At 34.8% G+C, this 22842-nt stretch overlaps 1 protein-coding gene across 7 annotated transcripts in view; it reads left to right on the forward strand.

Moving 5' to 3' along the window:
• Positions 1–507: 507 nt before the first annotated feature.
• Positions 508–22842, forward strand: part of LOC123543115 (kinesin light chain-like) — an 81743-nt gene continuing 59408 nt past the window's right edge. Inside the window, exons 1-3 of one of the 7 annotated variants that reach the window (XM_053542848.1) lie at positions 537–620; positions 1353–1500; positions 14004–14052. In XM_053542848.1, the coding sequence (XP_053398823.1) occupies positions 14027–14052 (26 nt within the window). In that variant the 5' untranslated portion in view covers positions 537–620; positions 1353–1500; positions 14004–14026. Of the gene's footprint in view, positions 630–1352; positions 1501–14003; positions 14053–18522; positions 18781–20495; positions 20568–22842 lie in introns of those variants that run through there. The other 6 variants (XM_053542837.1, XM_053542842.1, XM_053542866.1 and 3 more) reach the window with 6 other exon arrangements.

Raw genomic sequence — 22842 nt, forward strand, 5'->3', positions numbered from 1 at the left:
AAAGTTCCTAATTGTAACATATTACAGTATAATACTTGAATATAAATTTTATAACCTTTACAATTTCCATCTTTAAATTTAAAAATTAGTAGTAATTAATGGAGTCTTTTATCTGCTTCATGTTTTCGCGGGATTGAAGAATTAAAACAATAAACTTAGGCTTAGAATTAAATTGTTCTCATAAATTGCTGAATTCGTTTTACTGCTGAAGTAAATAACAGTGACTGACAGAAGTCGCCGCTAAAATTTCATATTCGATATGTTTCCTTTCTGAGTGAGAGATCATAAAAAAGTATTTACAAAACACTACGTTATAATGACATTTGAATATACTTGTGCCTGATTTATTTTTAGCATATAAATGTACAAATCATTTTCATCAATACTCAAGAGATAAATACATTAAGCTCCTATTCATTTTATAGCATTACGCCACATTTTGAGGGTACATTTTGATGTAAGGCACAGCGGTTACAAACTCCGTTTGTATAGCTTCCTTAATCTCGTGCGATTTTACGGGAAATGACGTTAACTTCCGCCATAATGAAATTTACAAAATGGGAGTGATCTGAAGCTGTCAAAAAGTCGACAATTTGCCCCTTATTTAAAGCAATTTTCCGGTAAACAAAGTAATTAAATGGCATTTTCTTGTTTAATACGTATATGCATTAGAAAGCTTCTAGACTTATATTTTCAGTTTTTCTGAAGCTCAACATAATTTTATGATTTGTCAGTAATTTTATGCAAAAAGCATAAAAAGCTGAGCCTACGTGGATGTACCATAAGTTTAGAGTGATTTTGTTTGCAATGTACTTGTCTTATCTGATGAATTACTGTGTAAAATTTAGCTGAAATCTGTAAGATCTCGTTAACAGACTGGTCACATATTGACTGATCAGGCGTAAAAGAAAACTCGAAATATTTTGATTCAGCTGTTGTACGGGGTCCAGGACCATTTCCGAGATCGGCGTAAATCCAAGGAGAAGTTGAGGTGGGGGTAGCCCAAATAATTTGACGTTGGAACTGGTTCTGAGATATTTTCATGATAGGGCAGAATCCCTCTGTTTACGTCAAAACCAGTAAAGACCTTTTCTGTGGTGAAAATAGATTTAGGTAAAATCAATTTCATGCAATATATTTAAATGATGAAATCGTGAAACAAAATAAAACTGAATAATTTATGGTTAAAACGAGCAATTAAACACGTTAATAAAGCGTAAACACTGTTTCATTTCTCGCTGTATTTACATGTCCGCTTTTGGAGGGGGAAAAATACGACGTAAAACTAAGAAAAGGGGAATTTTCATTTGTGTTGAAATAATCTATAGTTTCAAGTTTATTGATAAATTCAGGGCCCATAAGAGCATGTGATATGACATATAACACAATGCAGCATATCAATACCAGATCACCAAATAAATTTTTCAAATGTGGAGGATAAGACATCCATTAGACTACCAAAATTTACCACAGACATTAGGTCCCTTCTTAAACAAATCGGTGAGTGGCTGTTTTTATTTTATTTCTGTCAAATAATTTCTGTCATTTGCAGTCACTGTTACATTTGACCTGTCACAATAAAAACAAACTGTAAAAAACAATGTATGCATTGGACTAGTCCCTTCCCAAAGCATAAAATCAAACCCTGACTGACTAGAAGATGGAAAACTCAACACTACATGGCCAAACAAATAGAATGCAAATCATTTACAGACTAACATTCAACAACGTTGTTGTGCAGAAGGACCTATTCTGTGATGGACCTTTCGCGACGATTCTATGCAGTGATTTTTAAATCACATTTTAACTATTAAAAAACAAAGATATTAGTGAAATTTTAAGATACCTGGAAAGAACATCCATTTTTTCTTCTATTCAATTGATGTTTATGTAAATTAATGACAAAACACGAGTTTGTCACTGTTTAAAACAACGCACCTTAATGTTTACACACATTTTACATGGCTCCACTTTATGCTATGTGATCAATTACCACCAACCATAGTGTCAGCTGTCAGCGTTTTTTTTTCACTAAAATATTCGGCGAAATTGGGCCCCATTCCCCCCTCAAAATAGTATGAATTTTTCCCCTTTCCGATGCCTAAAATTCCCCTCCGAAAATAAAAAAAAATGCCAATCAATTAAATCATAATTCACTACTTTATTTTATTTATTTTCATGTAGAAAACAGTTCACCGCGGTATCTCGCGTTTTGTTTACATCGACACCGGTTGGAGTAACTTCCCTTGATTAATCAGAATCATCGAAGTGCTTTATTATTCTGATGTTGTACATGGGGGAGAGATATTGACCTGTGCCAAAATTATCACAATATCATGACTCGCATACAATTATTTTGACTAGGAGGGGTACCCTTGGCCACTTTACGATGGTGATATTTTCCTTCACAGTAGCCATATTTTAAGCTAGTCAAGCACCTGTGCGAAGGGAAACAACTCGTTATGTTTAGAGTTTTTCATTTTGTGCAGGTGCTCCACTGGTCTGCGTTTCATTACTTTTTGAACTGACTCATTGTTGAAAATAATTACAATTTTGCAAACCCAGTCAAACATTTTATGGAAGGGAAGATTATCAATATTTAATAGAATATGTGAAGAAAAACAAATAAACTATCCGCCAAAATGTTGTATAAAACAGAAAGTGTGACAAAGTACAGGTTATAGAGGTCGAAAGCGGTGTAAAAAACAAATTTGCATGGGCTTGGATGGACAGAGAAATTGATGTTGTTGTGAACAATGATTGTAAAAAAAAATTCAAACTGTCCGACTGCAGACTCTGATAGGGGGCCTACTCGGCCTCCAGACCCACGGTGAAAATTTTCAGAAATTTTTGCTGAAAGCCATTCTCATCCCTGATTATTGCTTGATCGAATGCTAGACATTTCGCCCCAAAGACATTTCAAACCCAGGTCATTTCGACCCCCAAAATTGAATTGCCATAGACATTTCGACCCCTCAGAAATATATGTATGTTTTGATTTTATATTACATTAATTTTGTTTATGAGGACAATTATGACTTCATAATAGTTAATACACAACTTTGGTAATATTTTTTATCCAAATATATGATTATAAGATTCTAATTAGTGAGTGAAGCCAATTTATGTCTAAAGAGTTGAAATGTCCTCTTGTGGTCGAAATGTCTTGCTTGCGCTTGATCTAGCCTTACTCATTTGGCTTATTGGGATGACTTATTTTATTACCTTGTATTTTATAGTTGTCAGCCCTCTAAGCCTTACCTGTATCTGCATTTTACTGTTAGGAAAATGCAGATATTAAAAAGTCATTAATACTGGTCAGACTTACTTGCTCCAATAAATTAAACATTAATGATTAATATTCATGTAGAAACTTCAGATGGGTTGAATATTAGTATATTACTCATAAATTTAAATAAGAGACTTTAATCTTTCGAAATATAATGTGAACAGGTGCGAGGAGATATCTACCCTGACACTGGATTCAATACACAGCAGACTGCCGATGACACTAAATTGCAGAAACAAAACACAAAATATATATTCAAAAAATGTCAGCGAGGAAATTTTATGCTTTAATATCAACATTAATTTATTATCAGCGATGTAATCATTACAAGTACATTGTAAATGTACAAGAAAACGTTCCCAACGGATTTCATTGGGGATTTTCTAACAGAAATATGCAGAATAAGTTTGGATGTGACGGGACAGCAACAGTCAAAAGTTATCATGCTGTCCCAAGACGTCCTACATGTATTATTTGGACTATGCTTGATTGGGCTTAAAATAATGAAAAGAAGTGTTAAATTATGCCCATATCACATACAGTGACTTGACGGTGATACTTGAAAGTCCTAAATATGGTACTTGTTTACTAAATAAGTACATTTATGAGAATTAAAATCTTTAAAAATGGTCTTGTTTAATAAACAGATACGTTGGAAAATGACCTTTTCTGCACATACACTTATAACAATTAGCTTAAACAGCGATATCTTTGCAAATCCTGAACCAATTCACTCCGATTCTAGCTTGACTATTCAAAGACTCGCACATGCGTCGTCATCCTGATTTGGTTATGTTTTTGTATGTAAGCTGGTATCTCAGTAACCACTTGTAGAAATGGATTGAAACTTCACACACTTGTTTACTGTCATGATCTGACATGCATTACACAGGTTCCACATGGACTGATAGGAATTATTTGAAATTTCATTATAGTCTGTAGTTGGACTGAGACAATCAGGGTAGATAACTATGGACTGATTTTATGTCAAATTACCTCCCTTTATTTCAAATTTAAATGGGTATATCTCCATAACTAATGAAGATACTGATCTGAAATTTCATTTATATCAACAGATGGACTTGGACAATTAGTGAAGATACATATTGACTGAATTTATGGCAAATTACCTCCCTTTATTTTTTATCTAAATGGATACACCTTAGCAGCTTCTAATGAGATTGGTTTGAAACGTTATTTATGTCTTCCATGGTAAGAAATAGTCATATTAGATAACTCTTGATTGAACATTTATCGATATAAATACTTTACTAATATATTGTTGTATAGGCTTGTACTCTGTATCTTCTACATGCATATACCAATGCATGATTACCTCCCCTGATTTTAATAAAAATGGATTTATCTTGGTAAATATCTATAGAACTCATTTGAAATTTCATTATGGTCTTTCGTTGGATGGAGGCAATCAGGGTAGATGCAATGTAGCTATGGACTGATTTTATGTCAAATTACTTCTCTTTATTTTATGTAAACGAATATATATCTCAGCAGCATCTAATGAGATTGGTTTTAAATGTTATTTGAGTCTTCCAGGGTAAGGAATACTGTAAGTGTATTAATATTAGCGGAGTACTAATTTTCGCGCAATTAGCGGGATCCGGCATGCGCTAATTCATGTCCAACGCTAATATAAGACTGAAATGAAAGGCTTTCCCGCAAAAGGTGATTTTTATAATATTGAAAATATCGTAATTACAATGCAAGAGAACACAGAGAAATATATATTTATTGTGTAAATATGACAATAACTGCATTCCTAACTATTATTCTGCACACATTAAACCGGAATCCACCTAAAAACCGAAATACACCGGAATACACTTTCTATAACCGGAATACACCTGTATTTTTTTAATTAAAGGTATTTTTGAAGGTTTTTTGATATAATTCAACCATATATATCTTAAATAATCAACATACCAAAGGAAAATACAATACGTTCACGTAAAACGATTTTATAAGAGATTGAAATTCGGCGACCGCGCGGGAAATTACCATAACCGAAATACACCCGTGTTTCTTCAACAAATGCTATTTTTGATGTGGTTTATGACTGAATTCAAAAAAATAAATCATAAATAATTAATTTTCAAAATGAAATTAAAATACTTTTGCGCATTACGTTTTGTACATGATTGAAAATCGGCGAAGGCACTGGAAATTTAAATGAATTTCCATGCCCTAAAATTCTCTAATGTACACCCGTATTTTTTAAATAAATCGTATTTTTAGGGTTTATGATAGAAATCAATCATATCTAAAATAAATAATTAATTTACAAAAATATACATGTACAAAGATGCATTTAAATCTGCAACGACATCGTATTGCTTTATTTAAAACCACATTTCTATTTACGTTCACGAGGTCACGTACACGAACAGAAATCTGTTTGCCAAAAATTGTTTTACTCCATTTATTTAAATTGCTGTCGCTTTTTCATTATTTAAGATTTTTTTATTCTGTTCTTTGTACTTTCTGGTCAAAAGTCTGGATGTTATGGCCATAGTATGTACCATTTATTTACTTTTAGAAAGAAATAAGTAATTAAGATCGCGCTGTTTGAAGTTTTACAAATAATTATGTGAAAATTCAACCGTTTTTATAGAATTTTCCCTACATTACTGTCGATATCTTATTAAAATCATTACAGAATTCAACCTGTTTTACTTCTTAAGCGGTGTTGAAAACTTGAAGCGATAATATTTAAAAAATGAATACACTACGCACGTTTTTTTTTTGTACGTGTTGATTAACAAAAGTAACGTGGAGCGATGTAAATTAGATATTACGATAGGTCGCACGTGCTCGTCGAATGGAAAATTACCGGCATGATGTTTTGTATCTTTACGATTCCCGGGTAAATTCCAGTCAATCCAAATAATAAGTTTGTTGACGTTTTTCACGATGTAATTTCTGAATTTTGGTAAAGTTACGACGTAAAAACACTTTTTCTAAATTTCCGGAGTGGACTGGAATTAATAAAACTGATTTTAACAAAATAAGAAATTCTGTAAATGAAACACTGAAAAAGTATTTAAAGGAAGACTATGTTGATACAGGAAAACGACTACGATACCCGAGACATTATGATCGAGACTTAGTGCATCCTTGAGAGAAGGAAGGAGGAATGAAAATGTTTAAATCTACAATACATCGCTGTTTTAGCAAAACATTGAATTAGTATTGACACGTTAAAGTACATGAAAAATAAAAAAATTATACTGAATGTACCTGTTTTTCTTCAATTTTTCAATTTGCAATTATAACGACAAGTATGAAATTAAACAAAAGCTTATCATATTTAACTGCACTTACCTTGTCAGACATTATTTGTCACATGTCGCATGTGTGTGCTTACAAATATACTGATTAATTGATATAATCAATAGGTGTGATAATCCAATCAAACTCTATCAGGACTAATCAGAGGCACGTGTTTGTTACGCTGCATATATTCATAGGATCTTAATTGTGCTTTAGAAATAAGCGCAGTAAACGTTTTTATATTTATATATTAAACATAATATAATTCTTTTGAAAACTGATTTTTTTGTAATTTATTTTCTTCTTAAATTATCAAATTAAACATGAAGAAATAATTCAATTAGTTCCAATAATAAACATATGGCCGGTTCTTTCCGATCAGCGCGGTTTATGCACTGACATGTGTTTTGTGTATAATTCATTTAAAAATTTGAATATTGATATTTTTTCTTAATTGATTTTCTTTTTTATTTGTTAAACGAAATGCGAAATATGAAGAAACAATTAAATAATTTCCAATTATAAACATGTGACATGCCCTTTCCGATCATGTTAAAAATAAAATATTAAAACATTGTGATGTCCTTTCCGATCAGCGCGGTTTATGCCACTCGTATTTTGTCTATAATTCATTTAAAAATAAAAAAATGCTATTTTATCATTCATAGTTTATTTTCTTTTTTATTTGTTAAATGAAATATGAAGATACAATTAAATAAGTTTCAATAATAAACATGTGACATGCCCTTTCCGATCATGTTAAGCCCTTTCCAATCTGCGCGGTTTATGTCGGGACCAGTATTTTGTTTATGATTCATTTAAAATCGAATATTGATATTTTTTGTCTTAAATTATTTTCTTATTATTTGAAGAAACAATTAAATAAATTTTAATAATCAACATTCCGGTATCTAGTCATAGCGACGTAAGCGTAAAACATTTCCGTAAGATCGTAAAGTTATAATCTCGTATACAGAATTAACTTTTAATAAACTTCTCTCAAATGTTCATTCATATTTAATCTGATTGAACATGGTTCTACAACTTACAAAAAAATGATAAAAAGTGTTTATTTAAGAGAATACTATTTATTTTTTAAAAATGACAAGCGCATTTATGTTATGGAAACTTCCCGTGCGCTCGCCAAATCCAAATCTCGTATAAATTTGTGTTAAAGTATTTTATTTTCCTTTTGTAAACTTATTATTTATATTATACACGAATGATTTCTGCAATAAACCCTACAAAAATACCATTTATTAATAAAATACGGGTGTATTTCGGTTATGGAAATTTCCCGCGCGGTCGCTGAACTTCATTCTCGTATAAAATCATTTTGCGTAAACGTATTTTATTAGCTCACCTGTCACAAAGTGACAAGGTGAGCTTTTGTGATCGCGCGGCGTCCGTCGTGCGTGCGTGCGTCCGTAAACTTTTACTTGTGACCACTCTAGAGGTCACATTTTTCATGGGATCTTTATGAAAGTTGGTCAGAATGTTCTCCTTGATGATATCTAGGTCAAGTTCGAAACTGGGTCACGTGCCATCAAAAACTAGGTCAGTAGGTCTAAAAATAGAAAAACCTTGTGACCTCTCTAGAGGCCATATTTCTCAATGGATCTTCATGAAAATTGGTCAGAATGTTCAGCTTGATGATATCTAGGTCAAGTTCGAACCTGGGTCACGTTGGGTCAAAAACTAGGTCAGTAGGTCTAAAAATAGAAAAACCTTGTGACCTCTCTAGAGGCCATATTTTTCATGAGATCTTTATGAATGTTGGTCAGAATGTTCACCTTGATGATATCTAGGTCAAGTTCGAAACTGGGTCACATGGGGTCAAAAACTAGGTCATTAGGTCTAAAAATAGAAAAACCTTGTGACCTCTCTAGAGGCCATATTTCTCAATGGATCTTCATGAAAATTGGTCAGAATGTTCAGCTTGATGATATCTAGGTCAAGTTTTAAACTGGGTCACGAGGGGGTAAAAACTAGGTCAGTAGATCTAAAAATAGAAAAACCTTGTGACCTCTCTAGAGGCCATATTTTTCATGAGATCTTCATGAATATTGGTCAGAATGTTCACCTTGATGATATCTAGGTCAAGTTCGATACTGGGTCATGTGGGATCAAAAACTAGGTCAGTAGGTCTAAAAATAGAAAAACCTTGCGACCTCTCTAGAGGCCATATTTTTCAATGGATCTTCATGAAAATTAGTCAGAATGTTCACCTTGATGATATCTAGGTCAGGTTCGAAACTGGGTCACGTGTGGTCAGAAACTAGGTCAGTAGGTCCAGGCTGTCTAGCGTCCCTAAAATTCCTACTTTTTCCTATTTTTTTTCAATTTGGCTAAAATTCCTATTTTTTAAAAAAAATCAAAGGAAATTCCTAAAAAGGCCCTATTTTTTCACAAAAATTCCTAATTTTTTAACTTTTTTGCAATGATCAAAAAGAGAAAATGTTTTAAATGTTGTTTAAAAGTTCTTCTAATTCAGAAAAAAACAGTTTAGCACAGTTCAAAGCAGTTTACCAGTGGTAGATGTCTTTTCTGTAAATAAAGCACTATTTGTGAGTTACTTTTATGTCAATCATATAAAGGTAAGCACATTACATGGTCTTTAAAGTCCATATTTTAATTTGAAAATTCCTAAATTTAGCCCTAAAATTTCCTTAAAATTGTCCCAAATTCCTAATTTTAGCCCTATTTTTTGTACAAATTGCCCTAAAATTAGCCCTAATTTTTCGTCAGGGTATGCTAGACAGCCTAAGGTCTAAAAATAGAAAAACCTTGTGACCTCTCTAGAGGCCATATTTTTCAATGGATCTTCAGGAAAATTGGTCAGAATGTTTACCTTGATGATATCTAGATCAAGTTCGAAACTAGGTCACGTGGGGTTAAAAACTAGGTCAGTAGATTTAAAAATAGAAAAACCTTGTGACCTCTCTAGAGGCCATATTTTTCATGAGATCTTCATGAATATTGGTCAGAATGTTCACCTTGATGATATCTAGGTCAGGTTCGAAACTGGGTCATGTGGGGTCAAAAACTAGGTCAGTAGGTCTAAAAATGGAAAAACCTTGTGACCTCTCTAGAGGGCCATATTTCTCAATGGATCTTCATGAAAACTGGTGAGAATGTTCAGCTTGATGATATCTAGGTCAGGTTCGTAACTGGGTCATGTGCGGTCAAAAACTAGGTCAGTAGGTCGAAAAATAGAAAAACCTTGTGACCTCTCTAGAGGCCATATTTTTCACGAGATCTTCATTAAAATTGGTGAGAATGTTCACCTTGATGATATCTAGGTCAAGTTTAAAAGTGGGTCACGTGCCTTCAAAAACTAGGTCATTAGGTCAAATACAGAAAAACCTTGTGACCTCTCTAGAGGCCATATTTTTCAATGGATCTTCATGAAAATTGGTCAGAATTTTTTATCTTGATGATATCTAGATCACATGTGCTCAAAAACTAGGTCACTATGTCAAATAATAGAAATAACGACGTCATACTCAGTTCAACACTGGGTCCTATGGGGATAGGTGAGCGATTCAGGACCATCATGGTCCTCTTGTTTTCCTTTCGTATGTTAATTATTTATGATATATATGATTGAATTATATCAAAAACCCTTCAAAAATACCTTTAACTTAAAAAATACAGGTGTATTCCGGTTATGTAAAGTGTATTCCGGTTTTTAGGTGGATCCCGGTTTAATGTGTGACCGGAAAGTATTGAATAAAATAATTTTACCTGTTTGAGTATTAGTACAAAAGTCATCTATTTCTGTAAATTAAGTTCCATATTTTTTATCTTCGCCATTGTCCGTAAACATGGTATATAACACCTTCGGAGTAGATCGCCAGTTTGTCCGGTCACGCTAATTACGAGTGTCACTTAACATTTTACTGCTTTGAAAACCAAGTGTAAATTTGAAAACAAACAATTATCACCATTCTGCACTGTATACATGTACAAATTTACAGTATACAGATTAACACTGTTCTAAACGGATGTAGATTTTATGTCAAACTGTAGACCTATTTACAGTATACAGATTAACACTGATCTAAACGGATGTAGATTTTATGTCATACTGTAGACCTATGCATGTTTATGTTTATTTGCCTGGTTGATTTCATTACGCATACCATTCAGGCACCAATTGGCTATTTTAGCGCTAGTGATACTGCGCTAATACAAGTACGCGCTAATAAGTCGAAACTACTCAATTTAAGACGTTTGCGCTAAAATTTAGCTGCGCTAATATAAGTGCGCTAAAATTTAGCTGCGCTAATATAAGTACACTTACAGTAGCCATGTTAGTACAAAAATGCAGCATTTGAGCCTAGGACCCTCAAACTTGGTATGGAAATTAGCCCAGTCTAGGGCAAAAGGGACAGTTACAAGAAAATGTTTATCCTGATGATATTTAGTGTGTATGCCTATGTGCTCTATGTCAAAACTTGATCATATCATTTTGAGCAGTGGTACTCAGGTGAGCGATACAGGGCCATCATGGCCCTCTTGTTGATAATATTAGAACGGACTGTGGCAAAATTATCATGTCTCCCAGCACAGTGGTGTGGGAGATATATTGATTTACTTCTGTGTTTGTGTGTCAGTCTGTGTGTCTGTCTGTCACAAATCTTGTCCGCACTCTTTAAGTCGAACATTTCTCATCCAATCTTCACCAAACTTGAACAAAATGTGTTTGCCAATAAGTACTCGGCCAGGTTTGATGACTAGCCACATCAGCCTAGGCACTTTGGAATTAAGGCCCTTGAAACTTGTTTTTGATAATCAAAGCACTGAAAGTCTGATAAGGCAGTGGAGGTTTTTGGTGCATGGTTGACTCATATACTACTATTCAGAAGATTAGGCAGTTGTGGGAGACATGTGCTTTTCTCAAAAGCGGCTCTAGTTTACTGTAATTTAACATGTACATGTACTTTGACGATAATTAGTCCGAGGGATTTTTTTATTACTACGCAGAAATGTTCCTCTGGCCCTACTTGACTCAGTGGTGGACAGATAAAGCTTTGGTAGTCCTTCCACAAATGCTCCAGTTTCCCTGCATATGATTCCAATATGGCTGACTCGCACTGTTGCCAACAATCACAAAGGAAGAACACTAACAAAGTTTCCACCAGTAGGGGACTTCTGTTACTGTATTGCGATTGCAATACTCAGTCGCTTGTTTTATGTATATGATATCATGTATTTCATGCATGCATTAAGTGTTGAATAGTATCCATCCCATGTCGTGCTGACCTTGCCACAAATACATGGATCTAACGGGCCTACAGGGTTAATTCAGTATCCAATATAGAGTGTGGTGAATGTTTCCTGTGAAAATTTAACAGGCAACAGTATTTTTGTCGAGCCCGCTTGCAGTGAGCTCGATATAGTCGTCACTTTTGGCAGGTCTGTGTATGTGCGTGGGTGCATGCGTGTGTCTGTCTGATTTTGTCCAGACTATAACTTTGACATGCATGGACCAATATTGTTTATATTTGGCATGAATGTTTACCTCAATGAGAAGGAGTGTGATGTGCAAACCCCATGTTCCTTTCTCAAAGGTCAAGGTCACAGTTAGAGGTCAAAGGTCAAATTGAAGTTTGTCCGGAGCATTTCTTCTTCACGCATGGTGGGATTTGATGTAACTTAGCATGAATGTTCGCCATTATGAGACGGAGTGTCATGCGCAAGAACCAGGTCCCTAGGTCCAAGGTCACACTTAGAGGCCAAAGGTGCTGGCGGGCTCGACATTCTTCCTGTGGGCATGGAAATGTATTTCTAGTTTAAGTCATTTGCCCTCATCATGTGTCCATCTCTGACCTATGTGTAAAGAATTGGTGAGCTGTGGGACATAAGAGACTTACCATGCTGGACAGGATTGATTCTGCCTTTGCGACCAGTGTAGATCATGATCAGCCTCAGGGATGGCTCTGGATATTTTTCAGCTGTCGCCAACACATTCACCATATGGCAAAAGTTGGAGCCAAATAGGAGCCACTGGAGCCAGCGTTGGTGCCAAAGAAAGATGGGAAATGAAATTTTTTCATTTTATCTTCATTATAAAGTACAAGAACAAAAATAAATACTAAAATTCAGGTTCATTTATTTCAGTTCTATTTTCAAAACTACAAAACAAATAGAATAAAAAGCACAGTTTAAAGAACATTTTAGTAAAGTGAGTGTTTTATAAGTTCTTTTAGCCATTTCTAGATAAAGTACAAATTTAAATTTTTTATCTGAAATTTATCCGTCTGAAACTCGCCTTGGAAGTTTTCATGCCTGTTTTGATTCTCTTGCTTTAATAATGCCTGATTCTTGCATCAACTTGTTCAGTTTTATACATTTAATTGATTTATTTATTAAACTTTTTGAAAACAATACCAAACTTGACGATCTTTTTACAAGATATTTTACGGCAGTTCAAACTCCGCAGAATCGGTTCCTGGGCAATTCATTTATAGAAATTGGCCGTATTTAAAATAAATTTTGATATAATTTATAATAAAATCAAGAAATAACAAACAATTGATACATAACACCATGTTGAAATAGGTTTAAGTCTGCACTCTATAAAATTATCGGCTTTTTACACGCCGATTGAAAATGTTCAAATTGGCGGCAGCTTACAATATTGATATTAACACTATGGTTGGTTGAAGTTTGACAGGCGAGTAGGCGGAGTTAACCATGGATTTATCAATAATTTACATCTATTGTATTATGCTGTGTGTGCATCTCAAGTTTTGCAACTTTAAGTAAACAGATTACAACAGTCTGAAAAACTCGGCGATCGGATTTTGCCCAGAGGCGATAATTAGGCGAAGTGGCCAACTTCACAGCGACAATGTACGATGATCCTTGGTGTCATTGAAAAAAAATGTCTCGGGCCCGATCTTTGCTTTCTTGTTGTCAGAAACTTACGCCAATTGATCCAAATTAGTGCCAGATTTTGTAAATCGGCGCATTTGGCGACTGACAGCGCGACCCCTGGCAGCCTGCTCATTTGTGCAGTCTGATCATGATCTGCACTGTTCGTTATTCAGCCAGTATCATTTTGGTAAGCACCCCTTTTAACAGTTAATGGTTCTGTCAAAATTGGAAAATGGACAAGTTCATTTTAGAAATGTAGCAGGGTAAGGGTAAAAAATCACCATTTTACTACATAGTATGATGTAGCTGTATTGACTGAGGCAGGGTTTTTGTGGGTAAACATAGGTTTAAACCTGCCTGACACACATTTGTAATTTATTGTTAATAATGCAAATTGATTTGAATATCATGATGTTATAATCATAGATGCAGTTGCCTCTGCTTTGTGAGGTGATATGGGGCATAGTTGTGTAATTTGGCCTGTTGCTGCATGCTGCCTCAGCTTTCTATGTTGTCACACTGTATCTGTGTTTTACAGGTGGTCTGGTTCGGCTTGTCATCATGGAGCCTCCTGCTGAAGTGGAGGGGTAAGTTTTCTGCACTATGTAATTTTTGTTCCAGGTCAACATAGAGAGTGTACTGCAGTACTGGTGTTGTATGAATGTTTCACTCTTGTTTTGTATGCCAAAAGAATACATGTAGTATAAAATGTAATAAATACTGTTTAATTCTGTGGAATATCTTCATACAACTTCTTTTTAGCTCGACTATACAAAGTATGGAGAGCTGTCCTACTCGACCCGGCATCTGTGTCCTTCCGCTTCCCCACCTTGGTTAAAGTTTTGATGCACTTTCTCTTCATCTCTGTAATTACTTGATGGATTTTTTTCAGACTTAAAATAGTTATTCCTCATCATCACACACATCATATGGCACAAGGGCCATAACTCTCAAACCAATATTTCATGAATTATCCCCCCTTTTTACTTAGAATTTCAGGTTAAACTTTTGATGCACTTTCACTCTATCTCAGATATTACTAAATGGATTTGATTCAGATGAAAGTAGTTGTTCCACATCATCTCCCACATCATATGACACAAGGTCCATAACTCTGTTACCAATATTTAATGAATTATACCCCCTTTTACTTAGAATTTTGGGTTAAAGTTTTGATGCACATTCACTCTACCTCAGTTATTACTAAATGGATTTGATTCAGACTTAAAATAGTTGTTCAACATCATCACTCACATCATAAGGGCCGTAACTCTTGCCCCAATATTTCATGAATTATCCCCCCTTTTTACTTAAAGTTTCAGGTTAAGGTTTTGATGCACTTTCACTCTATCTCAGTTATTTCTAAAAATTAATAGTTGTTCCACCTTATCACCCACATCATATGACACAAGGTGCATAACTCGGCACCAATTTTTCATGAATTATGCATTCTTTTACTTAGAATTATGTCTCCCACCACACAGTGATGTGGGAGACATAAATATTTACTCCTGTGTGTGTGTCTGTCTGTTACAAAGCTTGTCCGCACTCTAAGTTGAACATTTCTCATCCGAGCTTCACCAAGCTTGAACAAATTGTGTTTGCCAATAAGTCCTCGGCCAAGTTTGATAACTAGCCAAATCGGCCCAGGCTCTTTGGAATTATGGCCCTTGACCATAATTACTGACTAATCACCTAGACTCATAAAAATACTGAACCATTCATTCTAAAACTTGCTCCAAAAATTACTGAACCTTTCATCCTAGTCCACCTAGACCCACTAAACACTGAACCATTCATCCTAAAACTTACTCCTGAAGTGTACTTTTTTTTACTATTCAGATGATTAGGCAGTTGTGGGAGACATGCGCTTTTCTCAAAAGCAGCTCTAGTTTATTGGATAATTTTGATGCATTTTTCACTAGATATCTCAGTTTTACTAAATGGATTTGATTCCAACTTGAAGTAGTTGTTACACAAGGCGCATAACTCTTGCACCAATATTTCATGAATCATGCCCCCTTTTTGCTTAGCATTATACTTATTTAGTGTTTTGATACACTTTATCTCTCTTATTACATAATATTTTTGGCACAGACTCAAGCTATAGTGCAATATCTTCATCCACCATTTGAGTCATTAAACACTCCAGTGACAGCTCCAGCTTCCTCATAATTTTCAGTTTCACTATCCAGCATCGAAATCGTCGAGCATGCTGTCTCCTGTGACAGCTCTTGTTAAACTGTTGGTCTGATTATGAATTAATTTCACACAAATGTTTGTTGGGTGAGCAGCTACCAAGAATGTTAAAATTATTCCGATACATAAAAAACATGGCCTTCAGTGTAAACTTTTAAGAACTGCTGGCTTAATTTTGAAATAATTTCACACAAATAATCTTTTGGCAACACTTTTCTGAGATTGTTAAAATTATTCAGATTTGTAGAAAAGCATGACCACCAGTGGATGCGTTCATTTGTCCCTGTATGTATATAGTGGAAAGTTAAAAAGTCTTTGTGGCAAAAACTGCTGCCCTAATTTAAATATGACTTCTGACACACAAACGGTTTTTGGGTGTCTACCAAGACTGTGCAGATTACTCTGATTCATTAAAAACATGGGTGGGTGTCACTTTTTCCTAAATGTGCATAGTGGAAAGTTCTTGCACAATTTCAAAATAATTTTACACAAATGTTTCTTCGGTCATTCTTAAGAAATTTCTTCATATTATTCTGACTTGTCAAAAAACAAAAGGCTACCAGAACTAGAAATCTTCAAGCAACATCACTTCTTAAATCAGACCTGTTGGTCCAATTTGAAAATAATTTGACAGAAATGTTCTGTTTGTAACCCACTCTCAAGACTTCATATTGTACCAATTCTTGAAAAATTGTGGCTTCAAGAGCTAAAAATAGAAAATTCTTACAAATGCCTTTCCGTCTAAACAACTGGTCCAATATAGAAATAATTTCACCGAAATGTTCTTTGGATGGCTAAAACTGATAAAAGCCATCTTTATTTGTCAAAAGAAATAATGATGGCTGCCACTAGCCTGCCAGAGGCGGGTAGAGTTTTCCCTATGAAGTTTTGTGAAAAAACTGAAAATATTCTCTTCTGAATCTGCAGGCCAGTTTAAAATGTAATTTGGCAGAAATGTTTCTAGTTATACCTGTTTGAGCTGTGTATCTATGGTGAACAAGCTATAGCCATCATGGACTTTTTTGTTATGTGCCCGAAGGGAATTTGAAAAAAACTTGGCACAAATGTTCACCACATCAAGATGACATGCAGAGCGCATGGTTCAGATTGTTTGCTTCAAGGAAGGTCAGAGTCACACTTTGGGGGTCAAAGATCATATCTGAACCCCTTGAAGGATTTCGAAGAAACTTGACACAAAATTAATGTTCACCACATCGAGACAATGTGCAGAACGCATGTTCTGGATGGTTCGCTTCAAGGTCAAATTCACACTTAGGGGTCAAAGGTCATATGACTTTGTTTCTGTCCGCTCTGTAACTCTTGCACTGCTTGAAGGATTGTAAAGAAACTTGGCACAAATGTTCACCCCGTTAAGACGATGTTCAGAGTGCATGTTTCGGATGGCTCGCTTCAAGGTCAAGATCACACTGAATGGTCAGAGATCATACTTGAACCCTTGGAATGATTTGGAAGAGACTTGACACAAATGTTCATCATATCGAGACAACGTGCAGAGCGCATGTTCTGGATGGCTTGCTTCAAGGTCAAGGTCACACTTAGGGGTCAAAGGTCAATGACTATGTTTCTGTCCGCTCTGTAACTCTTGAATTGCTTGAAGGATTTTAAAAAACTTGGCTTAATTAATTACCACATCGAAATGACATGCAGAGAACATGTTCTGGATGGCTCACTTTAAGGTCAAGGTCACACTTAGGGGTCAAAGTTCATACCTTCCAGGGTATATTGCTCTGCATTGCGGTGCTCTTGTTTTAAATCTTCATATGTAACAGATTGTAAAGGTTGTGTACTCTATGATTAAAGAATGTTGAAAATAATTGCTTAATTTAGGACCTGGCAAACAAGCTTTGGTGCAATATAGGGAAAGAAGTGACTGTTAACACAAGTTGCTATCTTAGGAATGATGGCTTGCTATCCCTCTCACTGGTACGCTCTGTTGTCCTGATCAATAGACCTGTCTGCATTCCCCTGCATGTAACTGATCAACTTGCTTAGCTGTTATTGATTACATACAGTGAATCATGTTGCTACACATAAACAGTCAAATAATAATGCATGGGCAGTAGAAGCTCTGAATGCCTTTGAATTATCTGCATTAAATTAAGCAGTTACAGAAATCATGAACATTTAGCTCTGAATTTTGTCATTAGTAACCATGTAGTTAGAAAGCTCACAGCTGTAAGATTTATTCAAGGTTTCACCAAACTTGATCTGTGTCATCATTGCGTGGGCATCTATAATTTGTTAAGACCCAATTTGAGGTTGCCACAAGTGTGCATTTACACACTATAATGGAAAAAGAATCTCTATAAGTTCAAGGTTAATACACAATTTGTTTTACATGTATCTGCAGCTAGCGGTACTTTACCAAGGGCTGAATTGACCTTTGCCACACTTTGAATAATCTTTAAAGATTTCAGCATAGAAATCATATGTTCTGGTTCTTGCTTCAGGTGAGGTACATAAGCCAATTTGGGCTACAAATTCTGTTGATTTTCTGGCGTGTATATGACACATGCCTGAATAAATAAAGTCCTTATTAGGAGCTGAACCAAGTCAGCATAAAGGTGATAAAAGTAGAAATTTACAGGTTTTCAATCTAAATGGCAACATTCTCATTTTGAATGTTTATGAATATATGCTTCAGTTGTCAAGGATACAAAAATGTTTTCCAAGATTCTTTTGAAAAGGAATGTTTTCTATACATGTAAAGGTAATGAAGCAGCATGTTACTTGGAAAATTCTTTAGGTAACAGATGTGTTTATGGATATCTTATAAAGAGCTACATACCTCCTAGCATTACTGTTTGTCTTGCAATTGACATTAATGTTGTCTGTAATATAAGTTACCTGAAATACATTAAAATTATAGTCTTCTGTACTTCAAAAGAAGAACATTTGTTAGTTTCAAATTTGTCCAAAGAAATAGGAACTGAGTGGAATAGTTTATGCTTCTACTGCAGTATTTGGTTTCTCGATAAGGTTTTGATTGAAAATCAAGTGATGTTTAGGAAAATTTGGAGGTTTATGTCAAAATAAAAAGCTAGAATGTTATGGTAGTGGGCATTTAGCAGAGAAACATAGTGTGCCTATCAAAGGTAAGTTTTCACAATAGCACAGTGAAGTGTTGAAAATTCAATGTGTATTATTTTTGACAAAAAATATACTTATTGAATAGCTTGCCAGTCAATAGTCAAGAACTACTGCCTTAGGACCAAAGGACCAAGGACTAATTGGTTTGGCTTCTGACATGAAAGTCATTCAATTAGTGTTTTATTACATGAATTATGTCTGTCTGTCACAAAGCTTGTCTGCACTCTTAAGTAGAATTTTTCTCATCCGATTTTCACCAAACTTGAACAAAATGTGTTTGACCATAAGACCTCGCCCAAGTTCGATAACTAGTTAAATCGGTCGAGACGTATTGGAGTTATGGCCCTTCAATTACCAAAAATTGGCCTTTTTAGCTCGACTTTTCGAAGAAAAAGTAGAGCTACTGCACTCGCCCTGGCGTCGGCGTTAGCGTTGGTTAAAGTTTTTGATAAAGTCAAATATCTCTGTAACTATCAAAGCTATTGACTTGAAACTTAAAATAGTTATTAACTATCAAAGTCTACACCAGGATAAACAATCCCTATAACTCTGATTTGAATTTTGACAGAATTATGCCCCTTTTTAACTTAATTTTTTTTTGATAAAGTCAAATATCTCTGTTACTATTAAAGTTTTTGACTTGAAACTCAAAATAGTTATATACAGTTAAGTCTGCAGCAAGAGACACAATTCCCATAACTCTGGTTTGAATTTTGTTAGAATTATGCCCCTTTTTAACTTAGAATTTTTGGTTAAAGTTTTTGATGAAGTCAAATATCTCTGTTACTATCAAAGCTTTTGACTTGAAACTTAAAATACTTATTTACCATCAAAGTCTACACCAGGAGAAACAATATCCATAACTCTGATTTGAATTTTGACAGAATTATGCCCCTTTTTAACTTAGAATTTTTTGTTAAAAGTCAGATATCTCTGTTACTGTTAAAGCTTTTGACTTGAAACTCAAAATATTTATTTACTATTAAAGTCTACACCAGGAGACACAATTCCCATAACTCTGATTGAATTTTGACAGAGTTATGTCCTTTTTTAACTTAGAATTTTTTTTACTGGCAAAGCTCTAATTCAGAGTCAAGCACTGAGAAAAGTCGAGCTCGCTGTCTTACGGACAGCTCTTGTTACTCTTGTTACTCTTGTCTGCACTCTAAGTCGAACATTTCTCATCCGATTTTCACCAAACTTAATCAAAATGTGTTTGGCCATAAGACCTTAGCCAAATTCGATAACTAGTCAAAGCCGCCCAGGCGCTTTTGATTTATGGCCCTTGATTTACTGATCGGATCCACTCGTCCAGACCATATAATTGGATCCACTCGTCTAAACCATCTAGAGAAACTAGACATTTTTCACAGGGGCAGTTATGGGAGACATGTGCTTTTCTCAAAAGCATCTCTAGTTTCAAAAGTAATTTTCTCTTCTAAATTTTTGACTTCAGCCAAACAAAATTTACTGTTTAACGATAGACTTGCGCCGTGCCAGACCAATTTAATTTGATAAATGCTTACTAATAAACACTAACCTATACTAAACTAAGGACTTGAAATTTATCAAAGGAGGCATATAAAAAACTTTATATTGGAATGTGAGTGATTTCTTTAAGCATTGTGTTATATAACAGTATGGGATCAATAATGTCAGATCAGGTAGCTGTGTAACCAGCATGCAACTCAACATAGATGTTTCACTGATCAGCAGTGATAGTTTATTATCAAGTGAACTGGAGTTACTGACAGATGTGACATTCTTTTTTGATGGTGATGAAAATTTCAAGGTTTTTGAAATTTTTGTTTCATTTATTCTTTTACATACAATTGACATTTTTCATTCAGTGCAATTTGAAAGTAAATATTAATGTGTTATGCTTGACAGAAGGTACTATTAAATTGTTGTTATATGCTCTTTATGTTGTTTATAGTAACTATATGTTCATTGATTGTACAGAAAGTACTTGCACATTTTCTTTATAAATGTTAAATAAGCCTGATGAGGGCTACCAGAATTTCAAATCAGTATTTACACCTGAGTGGCAGATTATCAAGCTTCCTGGATTCTAAACCAGTACTTAAACCTAAGTGACAGATTATCAAGCTTCTTGGATTCCAAACCAGTACTTGAACCTAAGTGACAGATAATCAAGCTTCTTGGATTCCAAACCAGTACTTGAACCTAAGTGACAGATAATCAATATTCCTTGATTCCAAACCAGTACTTGAACTTAAGTGACAGATTATCAAGCTTCTTGGATTCCAAACCAGTACTTAAACCTAAGTGACAGATAATCAAGCTTCTTGGATTCCAAACCAGTACTTAAACCTAAGTGACAGATTATCAAGCTTCTTGGATTCCAAACCAGTACTTGAACCTAAGTGACAGATAATCAATATTCCTTGATTCCAAACCAGTACTTGAACTTAAGTGACAGATTATCAAGCTTCTTGGATTCCAAACCAGTACTTAAACCTAAGTGACAGATAATCAAGCTTCCTGGATTCTAAACCAGTACTTAAACATAAGTGGCAGATAATCAAGCTTCCTGGATTCTAAACCAGTACTTAAACCTGAGTGACAGATAATCAAGCTTCTTGGTTTTCAAGCCAGTACTTAAACCTAAGTGACAGATAATCAAGCTTCCTGGATTCTGAACCAGTACTTAAACGTAAGTGACAGATAATCAAGATTCTTGGATTCCAAACCAGTACTTAAATGTACATTGTGTAAGTGACAGATAATCAAGCTTCTTGGATTCCAAACCAGTACTTAAACGTAAGTGACAGATAATCAAGCTTCTTGGATTCCAAACCAGTACTTAAACCTAAGTGACAGATAATCAAGCTTGGATTCCAAACGAGTACTTAAACCTAAGTGAAAGATAATCAAGCTTCTTGGATTCCAAACCAGTACTTAAACGTAAGTGACAGATAATCAAGCTTCATGGATTCCAAACCAGTACTTTAACGTAAGTGACAGGTAATCAAGCTTCCTGGATTCCAAACCAGTACTTAAACATAAGTGACAGATAATCAAGCTTCTTGGATTCCAAACCAGTACTTAAACCTAAGTGACAGATAATCAAGCTCCTTGGATTCCAAACCAGTACTTAAACCTAAGTGACAGATAATCAAGCTTCTTGGATTCCAAACCAGTACTTAAACGTAAGTGACAGATAAACAAGCTTTTTGGATTCCAAACCTGTATGAATATCTAAGTGATAGATTATCAACCTTACTGGATTTCAAACCATATCTTACACCTGAGTGACAGGATATGAAACTTTCTGGATTCCAAACCAGTTTATTTCAAACTTCCTAAATTCCAAAACAGAACATAAACCTAAGAGACAGATAATTATGTTTCCTGGATTCCAAACCAGTAGTTATACCTCTTAGTGATCGAATATTAAATTTCCTGGATTCGAAACCAGTACTTAAACCCAAGTGAAAGAATATTGAATTTCCTTGATTTCAAACCAATAGTTTTACCTTAGTGACAGAATATTAAATTTCCTGAATTCCATACCTGGTCCAGTAGTTCTACATTAATGACAGAATATTAAATATCCTGGATTCCAAACCAGTACTTAAACCTAAGTGATGAATGTTAAATTTCCTGGATTTCAAACCAGTACTTAAACCTAAGTGACAGAATATTAAATTTCCTGGATTCCAGATCAGTACTTACACCTGAGTGACAGCATGTTAAACTTCCAGAATTCCAGACCATCATATATTTATACCTGAGTGATGGATTATCAAACTTTCTGGATTCTAGACCAGTATTTACACCTGAGTGAAGGATTATCCCAGCTTCATGGGTTTCAAACTAATTTACCTGAGTGACAGATAATCAAGTCCCTGGATTCCAGATAAATACTTACATCAAAGTATTTGAGGAAAAGATCTGTTGCACTTTGCTGGACTGTCCAATATATTTGATATGGTCAAGCCACTCCCCGGTTCAGGACAACTTATATAAAGCACTGCATCTAGAAACTTTCAGTGGCTGGCTAGACTTGGCCAGTTCAAAGATTATGATACCACTAGTTGAGT

This window comes from Mercenaria mercenaria, chromosome 1 (genome assembly GCF_021730395.1).
Source record: "Mercenaria mercenaria strain notata chromosome 1, MADL_Memer_1, whole genome shotgun sequence".
NCBI lineage: Eukaryota > Metazoa > Mollusca > Bivalvia > Venerida > Veneridae > Mercenaria > Mercenaria mercenaria.